Source organism: Danio rerio, chromosome 11 (genome assembly GCF_049306965.1).
Source record: "Danio rerio strain Tuebingen ecotype United States chromosome 11, GRCz12tu, whole genome shotgun sequence".
Classification (NCBI taxonomy): domain Eukaryota; kingdom Metazoa; phylum Chordata; class Actinopteri; order Cypriniformes; family Danionidae; genus Danio; species Danio rerio.
Window position 1 is genome coordinate 14715639 of NC_133186.1, and position 15465 is coordinate 14731103.

Genomic DNA, 15465 nt, shown 5'->3' on the forward strand with positions numbered 1-15465 from the left:
GAGACAATTGTGGGTATGTGGGTTTTGTACAATCAGACCCTTTTACTTAGTATTTTGGTCTGTTTTGCAGTTGTTTGTTTAAGGGTAATGTTGGAGCAGGCAGACACATAACCAACTACAATACAAATTTAAAAATTCTCTTTACCATCAGCCATTCATTTATCTTATCCTAGATAGCATGCAGGGGTACTGAGAAAAGATTTTGACTGATGCCGTCATCACAGAATGCAAGGAAAACTCCTTCAGACAAGTTCTTTTTCCCCCATTTTATTCTGACAGTATTTTTATTTACTTAGTGATAAATACATGTTCCACTGACAGTCCAGACAATTTATGTGGAATCACCTGCATCTTCTGCTCCAAACTAAATGTATGTCCAAATATTCTGAATGTTGTTTTTTTTTTTGGAGAGAATGAGGATTTTTATTTACATTTCAGGCAGATAATTAAATAAAAATAGATTTAAACGATAAAAGATTAAATGAACTGTTCAAAATGAAGAAAAATAATTCTTTAAACAATTTCTTCCCAAACTTTAGTGAATCATGTTTGAAATTATTACCATAAATTATCATACATGTCAGCATTGAGATGCAAAAATATGTGACATTAGTTAGCTTCAAATGATAGAATACATTGCAAACATTAGAAAATGTTGACAATAAAATAAAAATCATAGCCTTTAATAAAAACAACGGCCAATACAGAAATCAAAACAAGTTATAAAATCTCATTCACTTTTTCTTCCCTTTATTTAAATATTGGTAAAAGTTACTCTATTAATTTAGTGAAGAGCAGTAAATATTCTCTCATTTTGTTTTGTTTGATAATAGAGGTGTCACTGTAAGAATGCCCAGATCTAAAGGCTAATGAAAGCATTCGATTACTTTACCTGTTTATGCTCATTTATGAGAAAATTAGTTGTGTTTAAAATAGAACATGCAGGACGGACATGTTTACATAAAATTAAGTGTATTCTGCGGCTGGAAGTTAACGAGAATTATTTAGATTATTTATTAAATTTCCCATTAATTGTATTTTATGAATGCCTACCCCAACCCTAAACCCAACCCTTACAGTAATGTAAAGACAGATCTGGATCTGGAGTCTCCTCTATTATCATAGCTAGTTAGCCATGTGGATGGATGAAATCAGCCTTCTGAACCTACCAGTAGGCGTATTCTCTTGAACAGCTCTTGCAATATATCAGATTTGTGATCGGCTCTATGTTGATGACACTTTCATTTTTCATTAGGGGTTTTGATTTGTATGGTATTTAAGTATTTTAATAAATAGTTGTTTGCAGTGTTTGTGTTTTTTAGCTTGCAATTCATATTGTGTGTAGATAATGCCTTCACTTGTAGAGACCATCATATTTATTTTAATAAATCAATTATGCGGCCAAAATATACAACCAAAAAAAAAATCACTACAGTTATTAAGAATTACAAGAACAAATTATTAAATTACATTCAAAGTTATGTGTTCAAATGTGGGTCATTTTTAAGCTACTTTTTAATGGGACTAACGGAAAAGAGCAACTTGACTGAGCAGCGTAGCACTTTTATCTTACCCATCAGTGACTCTTACATAACATTACATGGCTACTTGGGCTTTCTGTTGACAGCTATTAAAGCATTAAGCTAGTAAAGGAAGTCTAATCAGCTGGTGAGTGGGGCGTTCTGACCGGACCGGCTCTGAGATCCTGCTGTTGTTTTTGCTTGTTGTGATAAGCATGTGACGGGAGAAAAAATTAGCCAGACACATGACCCTCATTTTTCTCAGCCTTAACTGTACAGAATTCTGCAGCTGTGAATAGATTTCACCAAAAGAGAAAACAAAAATTTAGTGTGAGGTCTGAGAAGCATGTTATGTCATTTTACAGCTGACAATGCTGACCTACTAACCTTGAACCCAGCACAGTGTGGCAGATTCTTTCTGAGGTCAGTTTGCAGAGAATGGTTTCTTTTTCTGAAGCATTTATTCTGTTTGTAAAGCTAATTAACCTGCGTATTTGTTCTTTTTTATAGCAGGCAAAAATAATTAAATATATCCATATATACTTTGCCATAAAATGAGATTCTTAATTGGAGCATTAGTCTTGTTTCTTGTCCAAATATCTAAAAATTCTTACATCAAAAAGTATTTTCTTGACAGGTAAAAAAAAAAAAAGTCTTGTTTTCTTGTTTCAGAAAAAGAGTTACACAAGCAAAATAATCAGTTTTGTTGCTTAGAAATAAGACTATATTGCTTACCCCATTGGCAGATTATTTAGCTTATTTTAAAGGGCTCCTATTTTACCTCTTTTTTAAGATTTAATATAAATCTATTGTGCCTCCAGAGTGTGTCTGTGAAGTTTCAGCTCAATATACTCATCCGATTATTTATTATACCTTTTTAAATCTGTGAAATTCGAACTGTTAGGACATTGTAGCTGTTTTTGTTGCCTGTGCCTTTAATTCGAATGAACTGGTTCTCCCTGCCCACTGCTCTCTTGTGCGTGTCAGAAAGATAGCCTTTACGCAGATAAACAGCACAGTGACAGACAATGAAGCAAATCTCGCTTACTACAGTAAGAACTTTCCCCACTGTTATTTGATATATTTGTTGTGAAGTTAATTCAAGCCTTTCTGTAATGATGAGTCACAACCTCGTTATAAAGTTAGCTCATTTTACAATGCAAGATACAGGTTTAGCTTTGCACTGTTTTTGCATGACAAATGTGACAGGATAAACACTAATATCCACTGCTGTTTGGACATAAGTTATGCTAATGTACAAAATAAATCAGATTTAGGTTCACAAACCAGGATTGAATTGTCGTTTTTATAATTGTACTGATACTATGCGGCTGTGATGATGAATTACGTCGCGATTTTACTGTCCTTATTACAAATATGTTTTAAAAAGGTTTTAAACTTGTAAAACTCATTCTTGATCACATTTGATGATGATTGATGATCACAGCGAGCTCAACAGATCTTTTAATACCAGTTGCTTTGCACACGTCTTGTGGATTATATGCGTTACTACTGAGACATGCTAACATGTGGCTGTCAATCAATTCAGTGGGTGGGGAAACAGCACTCTTACGTCATGTTGTGGTGGGCCTCCAAATGGGAGGGATTTGAATCCTGTTATAATGTCAGGAGGCTTAAAAAGGAGACTTATTGTGTTTCTTTCACTCCAATATGACTGTGGACACACTTTATCTACAGAGTTCTGTTCAAACAGCTTACAAAAGTTAGGTACCCTTTAAGGAAAAACTCACTTCATTTTGACATTATTTCTGAAAACAAGACAACAAGTTTTACTGGTCTAGAAAATGCTTTTTGGTTTAAGAATTTGTAGATATTTTGACTAAAAACAAGACAAAAACAAAGAAAATACTTTTTTAAAGTTTGAAAGCTTCAAATGCCATTTTTTGAAGTAAAATAAAAAATTTTGATGCCACCAGTGCTATAAGCATGTTGATATTCAAATTATTTTATTAATAATATTGCACTGTGAAGAAAAATGGGTAAAGCAATACAGAGTTTTTATGGTACATCATCAACAAGGATTCATAATGGAGGCATAAACACTGACTATGTTTACATGGACATCAGCAGTGGTGGAAAGAGTACTGAAAAATCATAATCAAGTAAAAGTACCATTACTTGCCAAAAAATGTAGTGCAAGTAGAGTAAAAGTATCTAGTAAATACTGTTCAAAGTATGAGTAAAAAGTAGCCTTTCAAAAGTACTCAAGAGTAGTGAATATTACGCTGTTAAAAGCTGATGCATTTACATGTAATTTGTGGATATGTGTAAACGTAACATTCTGTAGCGCATCTAGTTATTGCCCAGCAGGCACACAACGTCAAAAGACGTTAATAGGTTAGATTTAGGTTGTGATGTCAGGTGACCAAAATTCAACTTCTAGCCAGCGTCTAACAATGTTATTTTGATGTTCAATAATGACGTCAAATGATGTTGATATTTGGTCAATTTTAGGTTGTTGGAAAGTGACTAAAATTCAACGTCGAGCCAACATCTTAAACCAATGTAACTGACGTCAAATACTGATGTTTATTTGTCAGATATGGCAACCAAAGTTCAACGTCTGATATACATCGTAGTGGTAACGTCCACACAACATTAAGCTGTAATGTCATTAGATGTTGATATTTGTTAGGTTTTAAGTTGGACATTGACGTTGGCCTGAGTTCTGATGTCAATTTGATTTTTTTTTCCAAACAAAATGCAATGTCCCCATGACGTTGGTGAACTTCAATCTGACATCATGTTAATGTCTTGTGACTGCTGGGTGTTAAAGGCCATTTCAGTCATCATACAGTCAACATTGTCATTCTCAAAGTCATCTTTTCATCAGTGACATCTTAACAATTGTCTCTGGGTCAATGCGTGTAACGATTTTGGACATCATTTTGGACACTTTTAATGCTTTCAAACAGTTTGCAGCAATTATAAATCGACCATGTCTTGAGGTAGTTCATTATGAGGTGATTTACCTTCTGTGTGCGATTTGATAGGACAGGAAGTAGTGACTGCAGGAGGAAGGAAAGTAATGTAGTAAAAGTAGTGATACAGCACTAAAAATATTAATCATGGGAAAGTGAAACAGCACTAAAAAAAGTACTCAAGGGAAAGTAAAAGTACACGATTTTAAACTACTTAGTAAAGTACAATTCCTGAGGAAAAACTACTCAATTACAGTAATTATAATTATTAATGATAACAATGAACAATATTATTGTATATATAATGATATAATGAACAATAATAATCCTGTTTTACATGTTAAAGAACATAGTTCAATTTATTTATTTATATATTTATTTATTTGTTTGTTTGTTTGTTTATTTACATTATGATTTCAATGTCTAATTATTAAATTGTTAAAATTACTATAATTAATATTCTTAAGAATAAAAAGTTCTTTTTTCTTTGGAAAAGTGCACTGATGATGCTATTATATTGTCATTCTGCCATTATAAAATGAGTGGCATAAAATGGTCTTAAAATGACAATATATCACCCATTGCAGTATATTTTTGTGCAATATATCGTACAACAAATAATAGACATCATGGCAGGTCTAATTAGTGTCATATTGTTTAGATGCTTTTATAGTTATAGGTTCAGTATAATTTCTTGTTGGATAGTAAATCTTTTTATGAATGTAGTAAATTTCATGTGCATTTTGAAACATATTTATTATGCATTGAATAATTGTTTTTTTTTATTTTTAGACAGATTTTTTTTTACCATAAGTTCATGCACAGCATATGTAAACAAATATTTTGGCTTATTCTGGCTTATTCTACATTTCTGTATTATTATTGTGCATCAATCATGTCAAATAAACCTGGAAAAATTTTAATAAATTCAATTAATTTTGTCAAAGTATTGCAACCTCTCCTGCTTACTAAGCCCCTACTATATGATTTAGCTGCTTTTTTCTGCTTTTTTAGCAGAATTTTTCTAGTGCTATATTGTTTATATTGAATATATTGTTTTGCTAAAGTATCAGGGGAAGAATCTTAAAATGTGAATTTCACATCTACATCTACTTCTATTACTAAACATTTCTGTTGGTGTGAATAGCCCTTGCCGGGTGGGTACAACTGTTTGTCTGACTGATTTCAGGCATTGGAAATATTCAAGAAAACCTAATTGAATTTGAATAGCATACTACTCTGAGTTGCATTGTTTTTGGAATACTACTTGTCCTGCAAGCAGGGTGTCTGTGGGGTCCTAAAAAGTCTTAAATTCACTGAAATATTGTGTTGTAGATCTTAAATAGTTTTAAACCAGTTTTATTTTTTTAATTTCTATGAACAGCTATTAAACTGCGCTAACATTCATCCAGTCACAAGCACAATGGGGTATATGCACACAGACTTTTAAATTCAGCCAGCCAGCCTCAGCTTTTCCAGTGAACTGTCTTTCCATTATAAAATTGCCACGTTTAAGGTCTGATTTCTTTAAAAATCTGAGATCTTCACTGCATGATAGATAAACGATTTAAAATGGGTCAAAGACCAGACAAGAAGCACTGCATTAAATTCCAAAACAAATTTGACAGTTTATTTTACACCAATATTTTATATAATAATAGAATTTTTGTGCACGCCTGTTGATGCTGACAGCACTAGTGGTTACGTGGTCTTTTTTCTCATTTTACACTTGAAAAACGTAATGTATGCTTAAATCTATTCAACTGAATGTATTGTAATTACATTACAACATTGATGCTGCAAAAGGAAACTCGTAAAATTAAAAATAGTCCCATTAAGCTTTCACCGGAAGTTTATCATTGGCTGAAAAACACTAGCTGTGCATTTAGCCCATTAAATAAACAATAACTCGATGTACCAATATGGTGTATTTATCTTCCTCACAATAACATTTGTTTAACAGTACTCAGTGTATTTATAGCTACCTGGTTAGGACTAAAACTAATTTTAGTTTCTAAAACTTGTCAATTTTTTGGTTAAAGTTTTTTTTTTTTTGGTTAAGGTTTTTGTTAAAAAGCTGTATTTTTCAAAGGCAGTTAAAAATCTTTTCCAACCTTAGCATTTTGCCTTATAAAAAGTCTAAAATTTAATTCACAATTGTCTTTAAAATGTCTTAAAAAGTCTCTTACATATGACTTGTAGAAACCTGCAAAAGTCACATTATATGATTACATTGTATGCTTGATGAAAAATATTGCTGAAAGAAAAAAAAACACATTTTACACAATAATGGTCAAAGTAATTAAATTAAAATTGGCTGAAATGTTGAAAACAGGAATAGAGTTGACATTGACAGGAGCCGTCTATCACTCTAATACAATCCTCTCAAATCAGTCAGAAACTGGACAATTATTTGGTATCACACACTGTAAAAATTGTAATGACAAACAAAATTTTTAAGTTATACAACGTTTAACTTAATAATTTTCAGTCAGTTTAATTAATGTAAGTTGAAATGACTAGAAAAGATAATTTGATTCAACTATTTTTTTTTACTGTGCAACTTCATTAAATATAATGTTGTTTTTTTTGTTAACATTGGAAATATGACATGTATGGTAAGGGGTTTCTCTTGGTTTCTCTTGGATATTAAGGGTGCTGTTGGTTATTTTGGTGATTGATAAGCTGATTCAAATGGTTGTTAGAATGGTGGTTTTTGTATTTTTTGGGCTGTTGAAAGAGTGTTGGCTGTTAGTTCAGGTTCAGGGTGGTTACTGCAATAAAAGTCTCAATAAAAAGAGCACAATCATTTATGGTTACACATAATGGTTTGCACATAATAATATTAATATAATCGGGCAGCACGGTGGCACAGTGGGTAGCACTATCACCTCACAGCAAGAAATCTCTAGTTGAAGCTCAGTTGGCATTCCTGTTTGGAGTTTGCAAGCTCTCCCTGTGTTTGCGTGGGTTTCCTCTGAGTGCTCCGGTTTGCCCCACAGTCCAAAAACATGTGTTATACAGTAGGTGAATTGAATAAATTAAATTGGTCGTAGTGTATGTGTGTGAATACAAAAGTGTATGGGTGTTTCCCAGTGTTGTTACTGGAAGGGAATCTGCTGCATAAAATATATACTGGGTAAGTTGGCGGTTGATTCCACTGTGGTGACCCCTAATTATTAAAGGGACTTAGCCAAAAATAAAATAAATTAATAAATAATAATATGATGATGATCATAATGATGGTGAAGTTTGTGTGCAGGTTTACTGAGAACTGAGACACTGAGCATGTGATTCTTGTGACAACAAAACAGTGCATATGCTTATTTATTAAAACCTCCTTTGCAATTTAATAATCACACTAAACCATGTCATAATTTCATTTTTGTTTTTTTATTAATCATGCAGCCCTGTGCTTAATACAGCCTAACTGTATCTGATATTCTGCTCTACTGACTTCCTAAACAATGCCGAAAATGAAAACTCCCCAAAGTGGCAAAATGTAATCAAAATCATGTTTGCGAGTAGCTATATGAAATACCAACACAATCTCACGGTAATTCGTTACTTTTTGATTTAGTGGCTAATTGTTATAATTCGTATGACCTAATTTATACAATTTAGTACAATATCACTTAATGATGGTTGGATTTAGGGGTGGGGTTGGGTGCCACACCTCCTTTTTAAAATCATACAATTTTGTACGACTGAACTAAACTGACAAAAGGTAAAAGACTTATAAACAACTATTTCGAGTATTTCCTGGTATTTTCCTGGAAATATAACTATTTTATGATTTTGTCACTAATCTGTATGTTCAATTCATACTAAACTGTATGAATGAAATCGCACAAATTCATAGTAATTAGTCACTAAATCAAAAAGTTACGAATTACTATGAGATATCATTATAAATACTGACAATTGCTAGTTGGTGGGTAACAAAATGATGAATTAATACAATACAATGTATAAAGAATGACATCCATTTTTTTAAGTGATTTGCTGTTTCTAACATAGGCAAATCAAATTATATTTTTTGAAGATTGGCTGTTCTGGCATCACTGACAACAGTGAATCAAATAATGGGATAAATATGAGCTGATTGAGTCCAGAGCAGTGATTGCCCATCTTTTACGTTTCTAATAACTCTAACCTGAAACATGACTGCTTTTTTTTTAACAATCTTTTGTTTATAATTTTTTTTATTATTATTAGCTTGTTTATTCTGCAAAACCCAAGATTGTGGCAACACACCCCTGGAGTCATTCTGCCAATGCAAAAACACTGAGATGGTGCAAACGAATGGTTCTCTGCATTTTAGAGACGGATGATCTTGGTGAGAATGGATCTAAGACAGAGTAGCATGAATTTGATATTGCGACTATGATGATGGTCTGTTCCATTCGGTTCCATTTCCAAATGGGAAAAACACGGTAAATATGGTCAGGTCACTTTAAAACTATATAAATATCTGGATTTGCGGAAATGTTTTATAGCTAGTCACGAGCCATTGGCAGGTGTGGCAGTAAGTTGGTTTTAGGCCCTGAATATGAGCTTTCAACATAAGTCAGTGGAATTTTGTCACCTATTTTATTATGAAAAAAGTAGTATTTTCAAACCTATCATTTAATGATGGATTTCAGAGATGTAGATATAAATTTACTATACAGATTCAATAGTTTATATAAAAGAAAGCATATGGCAATTTCTATGGGTTTATGATTTCACCTTTGTAAAATCAGCTTGAAACATTATTTCCTTCCGTAAAGAAGGTTCAGCATCAACATTATTCATGCTTTCAGCTGCTGTGTCACCATTCAGTTCCTCTGACAGACTGTTTGTACAGGTGTTGTGTTTACTCCGGAAGGGGGAGGGGAAAGTGAGTTAGGCGAGTCAGAGTACAGTCTTTACATTTTTCTTTTCCCTATTGGAATCTCACCTCAGCTTTTGTATAGGGGGAGCTGCTACAGCTGTGTCCTTCAGAAGATGGGGCCGACAGCAGGGGTCCATCTCTGAATGAGCCAGGCCCTTCGCAAGTGAACAAGGAAATGTGGGTGTGTTGTCAAGAAATTAGGTAGTGAGTTGAACTAGGATGTTCCTGATGGGAAACTAGATTTCATTTGTCATTAGGGAGAACTTCATGCTGGCATTTGTCTACAGACATTTCTCCCGCATGACCTTCAGAGGATGTGGTGAGCGTCAACACAGTTCTTCAGCCATTTCATGCTGTTCTTGGAATCAGTTGCACAAATAGTACAAGGAATTTTTGGAGTTTCTTTCCAAAGCTGAATTTTTCTTCTCTTGCTCAATCAAAATCAGCATAAATATAATCTTACAAAGCTCATTTTTCAAAATGCTCCCCTCTTGCATTACGAGAAAGCTCCATTTTATCCTGAATCTTGGCAGTCATTATTCTGCAGATTTCAAAGGTCTTTTCCATTTTTTGTAAATTTCCATCTTGACTGTTAATTAATGCTTTAAAGTGAGAGTTCTATGAAAATTAGTGGTGTGTTGTGTGGCTATGCAGGCCCCTAGCCAGAGGGGGTTCGGGTGGTTTGAAAGACTCATCCCCTACTCACAATTTCCAGAATTTGGCCCCTTTTTGAGCTCATTTGTCGCATTAGTATGCCATCATAAACTGTAAAAATAACAAATAGAAGAAGGCTTTAAAACAAATTTAATTATATGTTATAATTTAAATGGACAAATTCTGACTGAGGAATTGGGCTGGTCAGTTTATTTGCCTATAGGCTACAGTTTTAACAGATTTCTATATTTTGTTTTTAATGGTGGATAATAATAAATTAACAAGTATTTTTTTGTATTTCTTTGTTAAAAATGTTAACTTAAAATTTTTATCTCATTACATTATTTATAAAACTGTAACAACATAATAAACATTGTAAATAAATATACATTTTTGTGAATATAAAATAGTATGGTAAGCACTTTGACAAAAAATAAGGACTTTTTTGTTGCATCAAAAAGTGTGGAATTAATAACACTATCCAGTATCCAGCAAACAATATTGCTTAAAATGTCACTAAAAAGCAGTATTTGGTTTTCATAATTTAATAGAAAATGAGGCAAATAACTGCTAAAGGTCCACTTTTTGAGAAAAAAAGAAGCTCACCTTTTAGCTACGGGCCTGCATTTACTGGTGCAAAGACAGCAACTATGTCATTTTACACACAGACTTCACCAAAATAGCAAAGAAAAGCCAGATGCCAGAACAGGAAGCAAATCTTCCTTCTGTTTGTGGATATTGTACTACCTGGTAGCCTAATATATATTCTGTCTCTTTCAGGATGTCAGAGTCAGTCTCACAGCAGGAGCGGCTCCAGGCTATTGCAGTAAGTCAGATTCTCACACCAAATGCTCCCCTGGCGGTCTCAATAAACCCACCTACTGAACCCATTTCACAAATGTGAAACTGGGTCAGAGATTTTTACATATGCAGTTTGGAAACAGCTGATTTTGAGCTGTGTCTAAAATGGCTTGTGTTGTCTAGTATCCTTGGCTGGAGACATATTATCGTCTGAAAAAACAACTGCAAAAGTGTGATTAAGTGTCATTATTTCAAAATTACAATTTATTTGTAACATGACAACCATGCATATAGACCATTTTGAGAGATGTAAACAGTAATGGTCCTAATGTATTTTCTGTTTTAAGTTTTAAATTTTCATTGTTTCTGAGAGTCAAAAACCCACCTATTGATAAATAATGTTATGAAAGCTGTTATAACATCAAGTTATAATTGCATCACCTCTTGCATCTGTGTGTGTATATGCAATAATATGTCCCATGGGAGTAGTAGTTCAGGTGAGTGTACATGAAAGTGATCTCCAAAAAGGAAACAATGCTGTCACTTATCAAATAATTAAAAAACACTAGCAAAAATATCACAGCATGGTATGCTATTGTGTGGTTGTTTGTGCTCACTTGTGTTTTGTTTAAGTTACATCAGTGGTTTGAGTAGGTATTATCTCAATATTAATGTTAATATCATATGATTTTTATTAACAGGAAAAGAGGAAAAGGCAGACAGAAATTGAGAATAAGAAAAGACAACTAGAGGATGACCGACGGCAGCTTCAGCACCTTAAGGTAAGACAATGACAAGAAAAGGCCCGATCAATGCAGTTTATGTTATCACCTGCTAAGATACTTTACACTGAAAACCCTAATAAGTTAACTAAACTAAATTAATTGAGTAAACTCCTTGCCTCAATTTAATTGAGTAATAGAGTTTCCCAAAACTTGCATATTTAAGTTGATTTAACTTTTCGGTTTTGTAGACTATACTTAAATTGTTCAGTTCACCAAACTTAGTTATATATATATATATATATATATATATATATATATATATATATATATATATATATATATATATATATATATATATATATATATATATATATATATATATATATATATATATATATATATATATATATATATAACTATAAGTAGCCTTTTACTGAAAAAAAAAGACCTTGCACTTAAAAGGTTGCACATATTATAATTTTACAGTCAAGACTACATTTGTGAAAGTTACCTATTTTTTTTTTATTTAAAGGATTAATTATAAGTTGGAGCTCACTACACTTGAAATCTTAAGTCTATACATTTTTATGGTACATAAGTAAAACCCAAATCAAGGTTATAAAATGGCTGTAAAATCTGACTCTTTGTTTATTTAAAAAATAACCTTAGTTTATTATAATATGACATAGTATTTCATCAAATTTTATTAAGTATTTGTGAGTTAATGTCATAAATATGCTTTAATAATTACACACTAACTATTAAATAGCAAATTTATATAGTTTTTTTCTTCATATGTCATAATTAATATTTTATCTATTAGGTGTTGTATGACTGTCATATTTACAACTTATGTCCTACATTTATCTTATGACTTATCATAACTATAATTATGCATTTATGTTACATATTAATTTGGTCATAATTCTAAATTAGCAATGAATTATGTGAGAAAAGTGCAAAAACACTTTGACTGATATTCTTCCTTTGTACATGTCTTCAGAGAAAGCCCTGGCCATTAATAACAAGCACACATCCACCATTAGAGTTTTCGAGCCAAACCTGCTGAAGATAGTGTCAGAGATTATAGTTTTAGGATGCACAGATGAACACCGTAGTCTCCAAAGACGACATTTTTCTGAGCCACTTCATTTGGCATATTCAGGTTTTCACAGAGATAAAATTAGTCCTGTTTTAAATCTGCCACTATTCTGACATATAGGCATTTGTAGCTCCACCCACTTTTAAAAAAGAGTGCTGGGAGCACAGTCTCATATGTCATCATTTATATTTTATCTATAAATTAATATATAAATTTATATATAAATTGTTGCTGTATGACTCATAATTTTAATTTTTGCCATATATTTATCTTATGACTTAGTATATAATAATTAAATCTTTTATTATAATTATAATTATACACTTATATTACATATTCAATTGTTCATAATTCTAAATTTATTATGAATTGCATGACAAATGTACATTCAAAGTATTTGTTTTTCAATGTTTATTAATTATTCTAATGGTCTTTAAGCAATTTCAGGTAAAATGTCCCTTTAAGCAAAGACAGTTGGAATATGGTTCCCTGTTATAATTGAGTATTGCATTTTAAGCATGTCTGATGATAGCATCTTTGACAGTGGGCCTTGAAACATCAGTGTTGACCATTGACCAGACCACTGTAATTCGGTGCAGTCTGGGCCAAAAACACCCTGTCAGACACAGGAAGAAGAATCTTCCATGGGGGATGATGAGACATCCTGTTTGTGTAAAGAGGGAAATGTTTCACTTTGCTAAAAATGGTGTATTGTCTCTGTGGCCCTCGGGTCAGGTGTACAAAATCGTGGACTGTTGGTGGTCTGTTTACTGTTCATGATATAAGGGGTTTAAACACAGTTGTGAGATAACTGTGTGTGAAAATAATCAGCCGCTAATGGTACACATGCATTAATTCTATTTTTTAATAATCACACCTCATAAAAACAGTCTGCAGACACTTATTGTTTAAATTTGATATTCTTCCTTTGTACATGTCATCAGCGAGAGAAAGCCCTGACCATTAGTAACAAGCAGACATCTGCCATTAGGATTTTCGAAGCATACCTGCTGAAGATAATGTCAGCAACTAAGAATTGAGTTTGAGGATGCACAAAAGAGCACCATAGTCTCCATACCTTCTTCTGAACCACTTCATTTGACATTTTCAGTTTTTCATAGAGATAACATTAGTCCTGTTTGAAATCTGCCACTATGCTGACACACAGGGCTTGACATAAGCTTTTTTGATCACCAGCCTCTATGGCTAGTAGATTTCCAACATTACTAGCCACTTGCCATTTTCACTAGCAACAATTTTGTTGGTTGGAAAAAAAATATTTTGTATTAATAAACGTGACTTTGACATGCTAAAACGACTTGATTTAGATGTGTTGTCCACATGCCTGCTCATTTATTTCACTGTTTGTGTGTGTTGTGTGTGAGCTTGCTCTCTGTGCATGAGCAAATGGGTTGTGTCGCATTAAAATTGTTTTTTATTTCACATGACTTTTTTTAGGGCTCAAAATTAAGGATTTACCAAATTTATCTCTGACCACACCAAAAAGAAAATGTATTTCTTAGCCACACATTTTAAATGTGTCAAAAAAAAGCAAATAAATAGCTGTATACATGCACAAAACTCTTTTTTTTTTTTTTTTTTTAAATGACATTTAAAAATAACTATTATCATGTCTAAAATATGCACAGTAATCTGTCCTGGCTAAAGGTCCCAGATCAGAGGTTACTACACATAAATGTGGAGTTAATATCATATTAAAGCAATGTTATTGCAAAGTATTATAATTAAACTATATTAACAAAATAACTGTAAGCAACAGAAAGCAGGTAAAAACATACCACGAATGATAGTGAAAGGATGATCACGTGCGTGAGAATAATTCAAACGAGAGCAGTGACTACTGCTGCTGCTTACAAATGTTTGCAGCTTACACGAGCATCGCTTTTTGTCCAGTCAATTTCAAAGAGAACCGATCGCAACAGTTGCGCTTCCTCTACGCACGGTTGTTTTTGCGCACGTAAACGGTAGCTTTTTAACAGTCGCGCGCATCACATCACCTGTGCGCGTGAGTAATCATCCTCTCATAAGGTATTCACCTGCTTTTGCTCGCGCGAACACAGTTATTGTTGTCCGTCGTGCTGCTTCTCGATTCTTAGATCACATTTGCACGCATATTGGGCCATCCTTATTGTCGAAACCTACTTTAAGAAAACTACAATGTAAAAATTATTTCCAACTTGCCAAAGTGGATCGTGGGAGCGGCTGTCTTAAGCCTAGTTTATACTTCTGCGTCAAGTGACCGGCGTATTCCACGGCACATGCGACGCGCGTAGCTGTGCATTTATACTTCTACGCGCTGTCTCGGTTGATCTGCATTAACACTTCCGAAACGCTAGTTGGCAGTGAGGTGTAAATGTTCCTCTGTGTCGAGGTTCTTCGCTGCTGTTTTGCTTTTCCTGAACACTTCCTGAATGTACAAGTGGCTCAAACTCGCTCATTTTGAGGCAGGAACTGGCGGACGTGCATCAACTTTAACTATGAGGTAAACAAAAAACAAAACTTTACATCCGGAGCTCCTTCACAGGACTCCACACTTGTAAACAATAGCTCCATTGGGGTCGCACCATTCGCGCAGCTCTGGTCCCGCCCAGACTCGTCATCGCTACTAAGCCGACCAATCACAGAGCTTGCGCTACGCGCCGATTTGAGGTTCACGTCAGCAACGCTGATGGCCATGGCGTAGGGCTATGCGTCAACGCTGTAGCATACGCGTGCGTTTGACGCAGAAGTATAAATCAGCCTTTACCCACCAGAGGCTGAAATCTACCCGCATTTGGCGGGTTGGCGGGTGTTAATGTAAAGCCCTGCTGACACATATGCTTTT

General features: G+C 33.6%; 1 protein-coding gene across 4 annotated transcripts in view; it reads left to right on the top strand.

The window, feature by feature from the left end:
- The window catches only part of palm1a (paralemmin 1a), a 68099-nt gene that overhangs the window by 18410 nt on the left and 34224 nt on the right, over positions 1-15465 (top strand). For all 4 annotated transcript variants that reach the window (XM_073915872.1, XM_005155951.6, XM_005155953.6 and 1 more), the window contains 2 exon segments: positions 10773-10818; positions 11495-11575. Coding sequence is in view for 3 of the 4 variants with exons in the window: in XM_005155951.6 (XP_005156008.1) it covers positions 10773-10818; positions 11495-11575 (127 nt within the window). In the remaining variant the exon portion in view is untranslated.